We start from the raw sequence: 12,911 nt of genomic DNA on the forward strand, positions 1-12,911 counted from the left end.
GCCTTGCGCCCGCCCGCCGCCTCCAGCAGGTGCGGGTGGTGCGGGGGGACCCGCCCGCCGCCGCCGCCGCTGCCCCCGTCGGAAGCGGCGGGCGAGGCGGGCTCGGCGCCGCCGCCCGGGGGCGACTCGAACAGCGGGTCCCGGGCGGCGGCGGCGGCGGCGGCGGCGGAGGGCGCGGACGGGGGGGCGGCGGCGGGCGGCGTCCCCAGCCCCGGCCCCGTGCCCAGCCCCGCCGGCCCCGCCTCGCCGCCGGGCTCCGACAGGTCCAGGAAAGCCTGGCGCAGCAGGCCCGCCCCGTCCCCCCCCAGCGAGCATCCCAGGGCGCCGGGCGGCTGCGGCGGCGGCTGCAGGTAGGTGGGCACCGGCAGCCCGCCCGGGGTGCGCGGCGGCCAGAACATGCAGAAGGGAGGGTAGAAGGCGGCGTCCTTCCTGCCCGGCCAGAAGAGCCCCGAGAGCCCGCTGCCCGCCGCCGCCGCCCCGCCGGCCTTGTGCGCGGCCGCCCCGCCGAGGGCATCGCCGCCGCCGCCGCCCTCCTCCTTCTTGTGGCAGAGCCCGAAGGCGGCGGCGGGGAAGCCGTAGGGGTGCGGGAAGAGCCCGCCGCAGCCGGGGAACTTCTGGAGCATGCCGCCGAAGGAGCCCTTGCTGGGCACCGGGATGACGGGGTAGCTCCGTGGGCTCTTGCCGCCGTGCGCCGCCGCCACCGCCTCCTGCAGCTCCTCGTCCTCCTCGAAGCGCGGGCGCTTCTGGTGCAGGTCGGGCGGCGCGGCCAGGAGGTGCGGGCTCAGCAGCCCGCCGCCCACCACCGCCGCCGCCTTCACCGAGCCCAGCGGGTGGCAGGCGGCGGGCGCGGCGGCGGCGGGGGCCGGCGGGGCGGGCGGCAGGGCGCGCTTGCGGCTGCCGCCGTTGAACATGGCCTTGACATCCTCCCAGGCGAAGACCAGCTCATCCTGGGGGCTCTTGTCGGTCAGCTTCAGGTGGCGGCGCCAGGAGTTGAAGTTGGCGGCGTCGGGCTGGGTGTACTTGGCGTCGGGGGTGCGGTGGGAGTGGAAGATGAACTTGTTGGGCGAGAAGTACATGCTGCAGTAGCTGCACTTGATGCACTTGGCCCGGGAGCTGTTGTAGCGGGCCGGGATGAAGCTCCCGCGGCATCCCCAGGCGCACTCGTGGGACACGTCGAAGGCGAAGTTATCCGGCAGTTTGGGGGGCCGGTTCTCCCCCAGGAAGGACTTGCAGAGCCGCTCGGCCTCCCTCTTGGTGATCATGCCGCAGCGGCGGGAGGAGATGGGCATGGCCCCGGCCCGCCGCAGGATCTCCAGCTGCACCGGCGTGCACTGCACGCAGGTGATGCCCAGGGCCACCCGCCGGTTGTGGATCTCGTTGTAGCTGAAGTTTTTGAGGAGGGTGTTGGAGATCTGCGCCAGGCACAGCCGCTCCTGCCCGTCGATGACCAGCGAGACGATCGGGATGCCGTAGAGGATCACCTGCCCCACCTGGTTGGGCTTCATGGCGGCGTGGCCGGCCCTCGGCTGGCTCATGGGGTCCGGCGGGTACGCGCTGGACGGCGACGGCAGCAGGATATCGGTGGGGCCGGGCAGCGGGCTGGTCGCCATGGTCTCAGCGCCGGGGGGGCTGCTCTGCTCTAGCTGCAGGAGGGGAAGGGCACAGAGACACGGCGCCGTCAGCCGAGCGCTCTCAGCGATGGGGGGTCCCCGCCGCACGCACCCCGTCCTCCCCCCGCTCCTCTGTCTGCCGGCATGCGGAGGCGCTGCCCGTCAGGAGCTTTGCTCAGCCACCCCGAGTCCCCCGAACCTCCTGTGTCCTCCAGCTCCCCGGAGCTGTCCGCCCCCGCGGCTCTCCGGCGTGCGCATCCCACCGCAGGTGCGGAGATGGCGGCACACGAGCGAGCCCGTCCCCGTCTGGAAGAATCCCCGAACCCACCCCAAACACGCAGCAGAGCCCCGTGTCCGTCTCCTCGCCCTGCAAACCCGCCGCCACCCGCGAGGGCTCCGCGCGGAGCCTCCGCGGGCACACGGCGACCGAGGAGCGGCCCCGCCACGGGGAAAGCTCGGCAGAGGAACGAAAACCCCCCAAAGTTTCGCTGCTCCCCGCGGCTGCCCGGGCATCCTCCCCGTTACCTCCGCGGCCGCTCTCCCACCGTGCCGCCGCCGGACCTTCCTCCTCCTCCTCCTCCTCCTCCTCCTCCTCGTGCTCCCGCAGCCGCGGGCAGGGAGGGAAGCGCATCCCGCGCCCGGACCGAGCCCCCCGCCCCCGGTGCGGCCCCGCGGGCGCTCTGACGTCAGCGGCCCGGGGGGGCGGACGGGCCCGGAGCCGCCGCACGCCCCCCCGGCCGGTGGGAGGCGAGCGGGGCTGGGGGCGGCTCCCCCATCCCTCCCTCCTTCCCTCCCTCCTTCCCTCCCGCCCCGTCGGGGCCCGGCCCTCCCGCCGCCCCTGCCCCGCGCTCGGTGTCCCGGAGAGAGGCCGGAACGGTGGAGGGTGGAATGAGCTTCGGGTTTGTTTTATTTAGCCTTTTTTTCGCCTTCCTCTCTTCCCCCCGCCCCTTCACGGTCTGAGACAAATCGCTTCCGAGAAACGGAATATTCGCCTTATGTACCCCGCGTCTTTTTCGGAAACGGGGTTTTTTAAGGGGTCGGGAGAAATTACGGGGTAGGGGAGGAGAAAGAGAGGAAAAGTTGATTTCTCGCCACAACCGTGTCCACACGGGCACGAACAGCTTCTGTATCCTCACTGCCATTCCCAAATACACCGGAGTCATTCACCAGAACCACTTTCACAAGCAGCCGGGCCCAGATTCCCGCTCCCACAAAGACCGATACGGCGCAAATATGTTCTGCTTGGGTTTGTTTAACTTTTCCCCCTTCCCCCCAATTAGTTGATGTCCCCAGCTGAGGAAAAAAAAAAAAAAAACAACCAAAAAAACCTCCCAGCAAATAGGCTGCAGAACGGTGGCAGTTTCTGCTTTTTTTTTTTTTTTTTTTTTTTTAATTTTTTTTTTCCTAGTGAATACAGTGAACTGAAAATGTAGATTTTTTTTACACGAATCACCTCCGAAATGTTGTGGGGTCCCAATTGCCACTCTGCGCATCGCTGGGAGAGGACGGAGCGACCCCGCCGCGACCCCCCTACCCCAAGGCAGAAGGCCAATACCGCTCAACGCCGCTGCTTTCCAGGGAGGAAAACTGAGAAAAACGGCCAAAACCCGGGAAAATTAAAAACTCATTCCTAGCCAAAATGGGGAGACAACTGAGTCAAGTGTTTCCTAATACCCTTCTGATTTATTTTCCTTTTGTAAAAATATCTGTATCTCTCTTTTTCTCTGCATGCACATGACCAGTACTTAATATTTCTGAGCATTTAACTATGAAAATTTGGTGATTTCTTTTTGGTTTGTCTGTTTTTTTTTTTTTTTTTTTTTTTTTTTTTTTTTTTTTTTTTCTCGGGCATCACAGATCCAGGCGGAAATCTCTACACCGACCTTTCCCAGGACATCCACACTAAAGCTCACACCTTCTCTCCTTTATCCGGGTTCTCGCTAATAATAGTAATAGTGATAGCAATAGTAATAGTAATAGTAATAGCAATAGCAATAGCAATAGCAATAATAGTAATAGTAATAATAATAATAATAATAATAATAATAATAATAATAATAATAATAATAATAATACATCTCTCCTTATTACTTCTGTCAGTTCCTATTAAACCTTGCTCTTCCCCGTGTCGCAACTGTCACAGGGAGACTTCCTCCCTTTCCCCTCCCTCCTACTTTTTTCCCGATCCCCTTCTGCACGGAGCCTGCTGCTTTCGTGTGAGCAATGGCTACAAGCCTCACATTGGTGACATTTTAATCAATGCTTCCTAGCCAGACTGACATGAATTTTACACTTCAAAACTCTCCTCCGCCAGCTAATTGATTCAAATTGTTTTATTGGGTAAACCCGTGTCACACATTGTATGATCTATTACCACGCCTCGGAGAAAATCTCCGCTCCTGTCTCCGCTCCCGGGCCGGCTCCAGGAGGGACGGGGGGTTTTGGGGAGAAGCCGCTGGGTGCTGCGGATGCTCGGAGCCGCTCCCCTCTGCCGCGGTCACTCGGCCGCTTTTCCCCGGCCGCTCCCGGGAGAACCCGGTATGGACAACTTCGCCCCAGGCTCCGAGCCCGGCGATGGAAGAGGACGGGAAGCGGTCGCAGGAGGCGAAAGGGATGAGAGGGTTTTGCAGAACGCCTCCAGCGAAGAGAAAGGTGGAAAACTCAGGCTCGGGACAAGGTTGTCCCTAGCCAAAGACTACGTTCTATTTTGTGGTGACTAAACGAAAAGTAAAACTAAACTGTCTTTTTTTTTCTTTTTCTATTTCTTTTTTCTTTTTGTCACCTGCTTGGTGCTGTTGACCCTCCTTTATTCCGTTGTAAAAACTGGGTGGCTTCCTCCATTCCCTTTAAAGGGAAAACTCAAACCCGCGGGTTGGGATGTTTTAGTTCCCGGAGGGAGGACGTGCAAGGGCCACCGAATTCGGGGCAGGCACTGACCCACACCAGCACCGTGGAGAAGCAGGGTGAGAATTCACGGTTCCCTACTTTTGCTTACTTAAGCCTGCTGGGAAACCTTATGGGGCTGCAGGACCTCAGTGCGGGCATGCCAGGGGTGGCTTGGCACAGAAAGGCTGGCCCGCACAGGGGCCCGGAGGCTCCGCAGGTGTCCCCAGGCGGGCGAGGCCCAGCGGGGCTGCTCGGCCTCCCCCAGCCCCACCGAGGTCCCCGCGGGTCGGATGGAGCCCACCCGGACCAGGACGAGGGGCGGAAGGGGATCCCCGCTGGAGCTGGGGTGTCCGTGCCCATCTGGGGGCTCCTGTCCTGATGCCGACTCCGATTTCTCCCGTTCACTTCGTTGCTTGCTGATGCCATTTGGCTCGGAGTCACCTCTCGACAGAGGAGTGGGAAAGGCGGAGAAACTTCTCACGGAAGCCTGGAAGGGCTAAGCAGGAGTCCTGACTCATTTTCCCCGTTCCCTTCTCTGTCGCGATCCTGCCTCGGAGCGGGAGGCGACAGCAGCGCCTTCTCCCGCCGTGGATCGCTCCGTGTGGAAACGGAGCGGGGACAAGCGGCCAAGTTCAAACCACCCCAGCCCACCCTCACGGCCTTGATTTACTTCCAGAGAGCTTAAATGTTGTAGCAGACAGGCCACGAGAAGCAAGATAACCTTGGTGCGTTTGAAAAACCACAAAGAAAACCACCCCCCCAACGCGAATCCATTCCCTCCTCCCACCTCTCCACATCCCACTGAAACTTCCAGCCGTGTGAGTAGCAGAGGTATTGTTATAAAACCTCTTCTCCTAACAAAATTTAGACAGCAAAGTTTGTTTTTGGTTATTTTTTCTTTTTTTAAAAATACTTTTGTGTAGGTTTCGCTTGCATCTCTTGGTCTAGAGCAAAGCCCTTTTCTAAGTAGCATTTTTTTTTAATCGCACTTTATTATATTAAGCAGAAAGGGCATTTGGAATAGAGGTGGTCCCATCTGGAAAACCCCGGAGCTCATTTAGATCACATCACTTCGGGCTTTTGTCTCTGCTCTTGAATAACCCAGCTAGACACAACAAAAGGGTAGAGATCTCTACGTGGAGTTTTTTCAGTGGCAAAAGGACGCCTCGGAAAGATGCTTCTATATCCATAACAACGAGGGGGGAAACGACTCAACGGGATCTTCCCTTGGCTCCCGAAAGACACCAGGGGAGTTCAGGGATGGGGCGTTTTTAGGTAGTTTTTTACCCCAGCGGCAGCTGAAAACCAGCGCTGACGGCTGAAGGGAAGGAACCGAGGACGGCACCTTTTGTCTGGCGGAGGTCTCTTAAATTCCCAGTTTAATGTGCTCGGAGCGACCCAAACCCGGCAGGGTCCTGGCCGAAGTAACGTGCGGAGCTGAGCCGGGAGGAGCAGCGCCCCAGCCCCCAGCATCATCACCCGACAGAAACAGCACCTCAGAAAAAAAAGCCATTCATCATTTTATTTTATCCTGCTGCGGGAAGGGCCCGGGAGGAGATGGGCGCTCCCTGACCCTCCGTTCAGCTTTTGGAAACACGAAGGGGATTATTCCTGTTCTGCCTGAGGCTGGGGAGGAAAAGGGCTGCAAGTTTAGGTGTGCGTGAATTAACACCCCGGGGAGTGGTGGACTGGGGAGCGGGGGGGTTAAAGAAAGATCCCAAACGCAAAAAAGCCACCTCAGATATTGATTTTTTTTTTTTCCCAAACGCATAAATTAAAGAGCTCTGAACATTTGCATGAGAAACGTGCCTGCTCCGAAGTATTTTAAACAGAGCTACAAATTTCCACGGTGGCGAAGCAAGGCCCCAGTCGGGCTGTGATGGGGAGCAGCGATCCCAAACTTCCGAGAGAAACGTGACGAAGAGGCATCACGTCAGTAAATAATTCAATTTTGCGTCTTTCGGAACCCAGTAACCTTGGGTGTCTTAGAAAGCAGATTGTACAAACAGGCAATTAAGATGAGCATAGAGACTTTCAGAGGAGATATAATGAACCAGCTTTAATTACTATCTTGAAATTAAAAATGTAATATACAGATTTAAATTTATTTTCACCTAAATTGTGTATAAAATTATATGGCGTTCCCCGTCCCTCCCCTCTTTTCCCAGGCTAAGAAACGAATTGCCACCAAGCCTGCCACTAAAAAGTCTGAAGTACTTTCCAAACCCTGCTCCCCAGCACGCAGTAATAATGATACATTTATCATTACTGATGACCGCCCACTGGTTTATTATTGCTTTGTTGCAACTATTACAATCAAGAGATTTCTTTATTTACTGTTAACATTCACTTAAAGCTGAATGTTAATGACTCTTCTGAATTCACCGAAGACTTTTCCGTTGTATTTCAGGAGTAGTTACGGTTTGGGTTTCAGAAACGGCAGAAAAGGAGGAGAGATGCTGGGGTGGTGGTTTGCGCCTGGTTTTTATTTTCTTTAGTCTTTCCCCCCCCCCCCCCCTTCTTAAAAGGCTGTTTAAGACGATTTATCTAAGTCGGATTTTCAACAAAGAGTTGCAAAAGCCTTGGCGTAATGTACGCACTTGACTGTAGCTAATTATGAGTGTATTTTATTACAGGAGATTCATTCATTATTGATAAATGTTTGCAGTAACTTCCTGCTATGTAGAGTTGTATTTTACGAGGAATAAACAACCTATGGGGATTGGGAGTGTTTGGCTTTTACGCTTGTGCACTCTTTGACAGTTCCCATTACCCACTTCGGGGTCTGGCTTGTCACCTTCCCTCTTTCTACACCCAAAAGCAACTTCTTCCCTCTTCCCTTGCCGCCGCATTCCTCTCGTTCCTTCACCCCTTGCCACGATTTCAGAATTATAGTTTTAAAAAAAGTGATTTTTATAGCACAGCATTTTACTGTAGGTACTCTTCCCTAAAGTCAGGTCCGTATGGATGTCTCCAAAGGGTTGCACGGACCGGGATGAGCTCCCGTTTCGGGCAGGAGCTGTGTAACAAGCAGGCAACGCACAGGGAGGGCTGGGAGGGCGGGGAAAAGGGTTTCCCCGAGGGCTCCCCGCTTCGGCTCCAGCTCTCGGACCCCCGAAGCTTTGGAGTCGCAGCCAGTAAAAAAATACTAATTAATAATAATTTAAAATATCTCATTTCCCCCCTCCCCGGCTTTTAAACATCTGAGACGCTGCTTAAGCGGAGGAGGCTGGTGGTCGCCTCTTATTCCACCTCTCCCCAAAATCAGCCCCTTCCCAGGCAACGCGGGTCGTTCCAGAGGGAAAAAGCCGATCTGTCCGGGGCAGGGGCGCTCACCCCGCATCCCCGCACCGCATCCCGGTGCCGGCCGGACCCGAGAGCTCCGTGCGCTCCCCTCCCCAGCAGGTGCTCGCTTTGCGTTTGGGGACCAGCCAGCCCTGCTCCAGCCCTTTCCGGCCCAAAGTTCACGATTTGTCCGGGAAATTAAAAGCCGTGTATATGTGGGAGTACACACACGCGAGAGAGACGCGGGAGCGAGGAGCCGCGCACGGGAAGGGATGAGCGGCGCGGCTCCAAACCATCGCCCCTTCCCTCCGCGGCCGCCCAAACTTGCGGGGGGCTCCTCTCTCCCCTCGGCGCTCTCCCAGCCAGATCCCACCCGGCAGCAGCGAGCAGCCGCCTTCCACTCCCCTCCCCACGACGGCCAGCGCGACACCGCGACCCATCGCGACAGCGAGCGACAGCGCTACCTGCTCCGGGAAGGCACGGCTACACCCAAATCCAAAGGTCCCCGCCGGCCCCACCGCGCCCCAGCGCCAGGCTCACCTGGACACCCGGGCTCCATGGGCTCTCGGCGGCTGCGGCCGGCGCGGGGCCGCTCCCGCTCCGCGGCTGCTCCGCCGCGCTCAAGTTTGGCTCCCGCGTCTGCCGCGGCGGCTGTGCCGCGGGTGGGTCGCGTCTCGGACGCCTTCTAGCAGCCAGGCAGCGCCTTGCAAGCCGTGCGGGGAAGCCGCCCCCTTCCCCGGCCCCCTCCCCTCGCCCCGGGGAGAGCGGCGGCCGCCCCCGCTCCGCCGCCAGCCCGGGGCAGGTCCGCCCCGACGGCCGCGGAGCGAGGCAGGGGGGCGCCCCCCACATTCCCCCCGCCTGGAGGGGGGGCCGCAGGGACCCTGTTGCAGGGGCGGACTCGGCTTCGCCAGGCTCCCCCCACCCCAAACTTCCCCTCTTCCCCCAAAATTTCCTTTGCCTCTTCCCTGCAAAACAGAAAAGCTGGCGAGCCCCGCGCCCCCCCAAATCGTGATTGCTTTGAGGGACAGCGGGAAGGGTGTCCGCACGAGCCCCTGAGGGAAATTAGGGGGCTGTGGGGGGGACACTGCCACCTCCTCCAAGCCCTCGCACTCCCGCAGAGGCCCCGTCCCCAGCAAAACGCTTCCCGCAGATCACTCGACGTGCGGAACAAGGCGGCTGCTTAAAAACACAAAGCCGGAGCCCTAATGAGTTCAATTACAATGTGGTAAACACATTGCCTCTACGCTTTAATTAAGCCGGCTGTCCAATTTTAACTCATTAGTAATTCATTAAGAGAACAGCCTTTAGCTGGCTGCGAGGAGTTCCGAAGCTGGCGCGGTTACGCGCCGTGCAAATCTCGAAGTATCTGAGGATGGGAGAGCGGCGTCTGTCCGTCCTCCCCCAGAAAAGGGGGCTCCTGGACCCCACAGGGACCCCACCTGTTGTCCCCGCTGCTGTGGGACACCCTCGTAGGGGAAGGGGACACACGAAGGTGTCGGGCTGGGGAGGAGGAAAGGAGAACTGAGGTTATCCGGGACTCCCCGTCCCTTTTCCCTCGGGAGAAACGGGACGGATTTAAGGGCAGGCGGAGGGACACACTGGGGACTTCGGAGTTCCCGCGCCCCGTCTTAACAAAAACAAAACAAAACTAAACTAAAATAAAATTAAAAAAAAAAAATCAAACCCTTCCACAAACACGGAGAAAGTGTTCGAAACGTATCTGGGCCAAGAAACAGGTCAAATTTGCCCGAGAAGCAAATTTGGTTTGATGAGCGAGCCCGGGGGTCTGCAGAGCCGGGTCTCGCCTCTCCGCCCCGCGGGGCCGGGGGGGATCCTGGGCACGGGGGCGCTGCCGGTGCCGGGGGTGGGCGCGGGAGGTGCCCCCCAAAACACCCGCGTGGAGCTCCCCGTGCCCGCGGGGCGCTCCGCGGCACCCTGCGCGCCTCTCCGCGCGGCAAAGCTGAAGCTGGGGGAGCCCGCGTTTCCCTTCGCTTTCCTTCCGAGCAGCGGCGAGCCGCAGCGTCCCGCATGTCCCGGGCACGGCGGTGGCGGGGCAGGGATTTGGGGTTTCCCGCTGCAGCTGCTGCCCCATTCAGGATTAAAGCGTTTCCCCTTCAAATTGCCGTCCTTGGGGCGGCTCTGAGGCCGTCCGGGATGGACATCCCCAAACCTTCCCCAAATTCCATCCCACTAGGATCGCTGCTTTTGAAGTGTTTGCGTTATGAGCATAGTTACCATTTTAGCGCAGCTCCAACGGGCTGGAGGTTGCAGTTATTTTTTCCAGATCTATTGAAAGTTTCTTTTCCTTTCTTCCTTTATTTTTAGCTATCTTTGACATTCGAAATCTGAATATGCAAAAGTATTCAGCAGACAGCTGAATTTCATCCCCCTTCATTACTGGCAGGTGCTTCAGAGACACGATACTACAAGAAATCTTTCAGAAGTTTGGGGGGGTTGTTTATTGTTTGGGGTTTCATTTGTTTATCTGTTTGCTTGACCACAGACATTTATTGGATCCCAGACAGATTCAGAAGTCTTTATTTTTTCTTGCCTCTCTCTTTGGCTGGGCTCCTCGCAGTGTCCCCAGCCTCACACGGACACTGTCACCTCTGCTGTCCCCCCCTGCCCAAGCTCAGCTCCAGCCCAGTAGAAGGAGGCAGGTTCAGGGAGCTTCAAACTCCTGATCTGAGTTGTAAACGGCTAAATCCCTTCTGAAGACGCCTTTAGGCAGACATCTCAAGAAGAAACCCTTAATAAGAGTCGTCTCCTTTGGGGAGTAGATTGGGAGCAGTTATCTCTTTAAAGCAGTTTTTCCTTTTTCACATCGTGGGCCCTCTCTGCTATAGTCTTGATTTTCATTTGGCTCCAGGCTTGCAAAATCGGATTGTCTGGAATTAAGAGATTTGAATATTGTTCCTCTTGATGTCAAAGAATTTTTTTTCCCCACCAAGAAGGAATATCATACGTGCAGGATCAAGCCCCAGTGGAAGGCAAGTCTGTGGGCACCTTACTCAGGGCTCAAAAGCAGAGATAGTTAACTTGTTGCTGTGTTGCCTTTGTCACCTTATTTTTATCATCAGATCTTTGAAAAAATTGCCCTGAAAGCTAAAAGAATATTGCTTATCTATTTCCAGAAACCTCTTCCACTCCTTTGTCTTGACTAGCAAAGCACTGGCTTTGGGACACCCAGGGGACAATCTTCCTCCAGAGCCTCCTGGTATAAATCTAAAAATAATCTTGAAGCCAGTGGGCTACAATTCATTTGATTACCCCAGTGCTAATCTAGAAGAGGTACATAAAAACTGTTAGGACAATTAATCTGAATTAATTTCCAAAGTGAATTAAATTAAATTGAATGAAGACCACCTGAATTCTGAATAAGAACAACCTTCACAGGGGTTTCACGCAGTTTAATTAATCCACTTTTAAATTCTCACCTTCAGCTAATTTGGGTTATTTTCCTGAGTGTCCCCATGTAGGCAAAATCTTAGAGGTAAACGTGGCTCAGGGGAATTCCTCTGGATTTACCCAGATGTAATTTAGAACAGAAATGTATCCTCTAATACTCTTTGACCACGGCACAGAAATGATGCAGAAATGAGAGATATATAAATTGTGCTGCTGCATGGAGCTCAGCTTTATGAAGGAAACCCTTCCCAAAAGTTGGGTTTTTTTTTTTTGGTTTTTTTTTTTTTAAGTTGTTTTTCTCTCTTCTGTCTCCACGTACCTCTGTGTGTATAAACACAGGTACATGTGTCGGCAGACATGCACATTACGGATGTGTGCTCTGTTTGACTTTGCTCTATTTGTTTAATCCATTAAAGCTTCTCCTCTGTGCACCTGGGACTCCCATTGAAGTTAAACTGGGAGCTGAAGAAACAGCAGGATCAGCTGGCTGGGAGAGAGCTCAGCACTGTACCTTCACAGCTGAAATAGGATGGCAAAAACCCAAAACCCACAGCCACTCAGGGCCCAGCAATCTAGGGCAAATTTACAAAAACAAGTTGTCTTTGAAGGAGCAAAACCCCTTCTACTGCCTGAGGAGGTGTCATACAAGGGTTGTAGGTGCCAGTGATGTTGTGATATTTATCAAGACATTGCAATATTGCTGAGGTGTAATGGTCCTCCACTCTCAGTGGTGCTTGGTCAATTGAGGAGAGCAACTGGGGCAGGCACGGGAAGGTCTCAATTGTCTCCTCCCAAAAAGCCACTTCAAACATTTGACTTGTTATTTCAGCATATAAGGTGACTATAACCAGGTTCCTGCTTTTTTAAAACAGGCACCTGGTATAGTTACCTTATATTCCCTTAAAAATCTAGGGAATTATTTTCCCTTCTGTAGGACTCAAGGGTTAGAGATCTCCAAATTGCTTTTCATGACCAATAATACCACCATAGAGCCATAGAATGGTTTGGTTTGGAAAGGACCTGGAAGAACATCTATTTCTGACCCCTCTGGGATGTGCAGGGACATCACAAGTGGATCTTGCTGCCTCTCAGGTGAGGTTCCCCAGGTCAGAGCAGCCTTCTCCCAGCAGATACTTGTGCCAAACCTCCCAGATTGTCACAACAACAGAATCTCTGAAATAACTCCTCAAATAACCATATGAATGGGGTAAGGTATGGCAGTATGATCATACCAGAGCACATCCAGAAACCTGGAATTTCACTCCTTGGCACAATGAATTACAGCGTGACCTTGCACTGAGCCATTTATAGACCAACATTTTAAAGATAAGCTCTCAAATAAGAGTGCCCTGTGAGTAATCTGGTGAGCTGCTCATCTGTCCAGACTGAGCATTTCTGAAAATCAATCTCCTTTGGATTGGGATTTCTCAGTTGACATTCCTAAGTTGGAAAAATACGACCTCTTCTTCAAGCCTCAATTTATGCACCTGGAAAGGATGTGAATGTGTTTAGGGAACAGCATTCATCTACCAGCATCTCAGAGAGGTTTTATGAAATGTAGTTGAGTTAAAAACTCAGACCTACCCTAGCCTTCCTTCTCACTTTTGCTTAATACAGCTGAAAATAAATAAATAACCACATCATAGCTAAAATCATCTCTGAAAAGCTGCATAAAACAAAAGATTTCCAAGAATTTAGAAACTGTGAAGTTCACAGTTTGAT

At 54.9% G+C, this 12,911-nt stretch overlaps 1 protein-coding gene across 1 annotated transcript in view; it reads right to left on the bottom strand.

Annotated features, from left to right (window-relative positions):
- SKOR2 (SKI family transcriptional corepressor 2) overlaps positions 1-1,610 on the bottom strand; it is a 23,491-nt gene extending 21,881 nt beyond the window's left edge. Inside the window, exon 1 of the mRNA XM_058044318.1 lies at positions 1-1,610. This exon is cut by the window's left edge and continues 604 nt beyond it. Within this exon, the coding sequence (XP_057900301.1) occupies positions 1-1,610 (1,610 nt within the window).
- Between the last annotated feature and the right edge of the window lie 11,301 nt (positions 1,611-12,911).

This window comes from Melospiza georgiana, chromosome Z, assembly GCF_028018845.1.
Source record: "Melospiza georgiana isolate bMelGeo1 chromosome Z, bMelGeo1.pri, whole genome shotgun sequence".
NCBI lineage: Eukaryota > Metazoa > Chordata > Aves > Passeriformes > Passerellidae > Melospiza > Melospiza georgiana.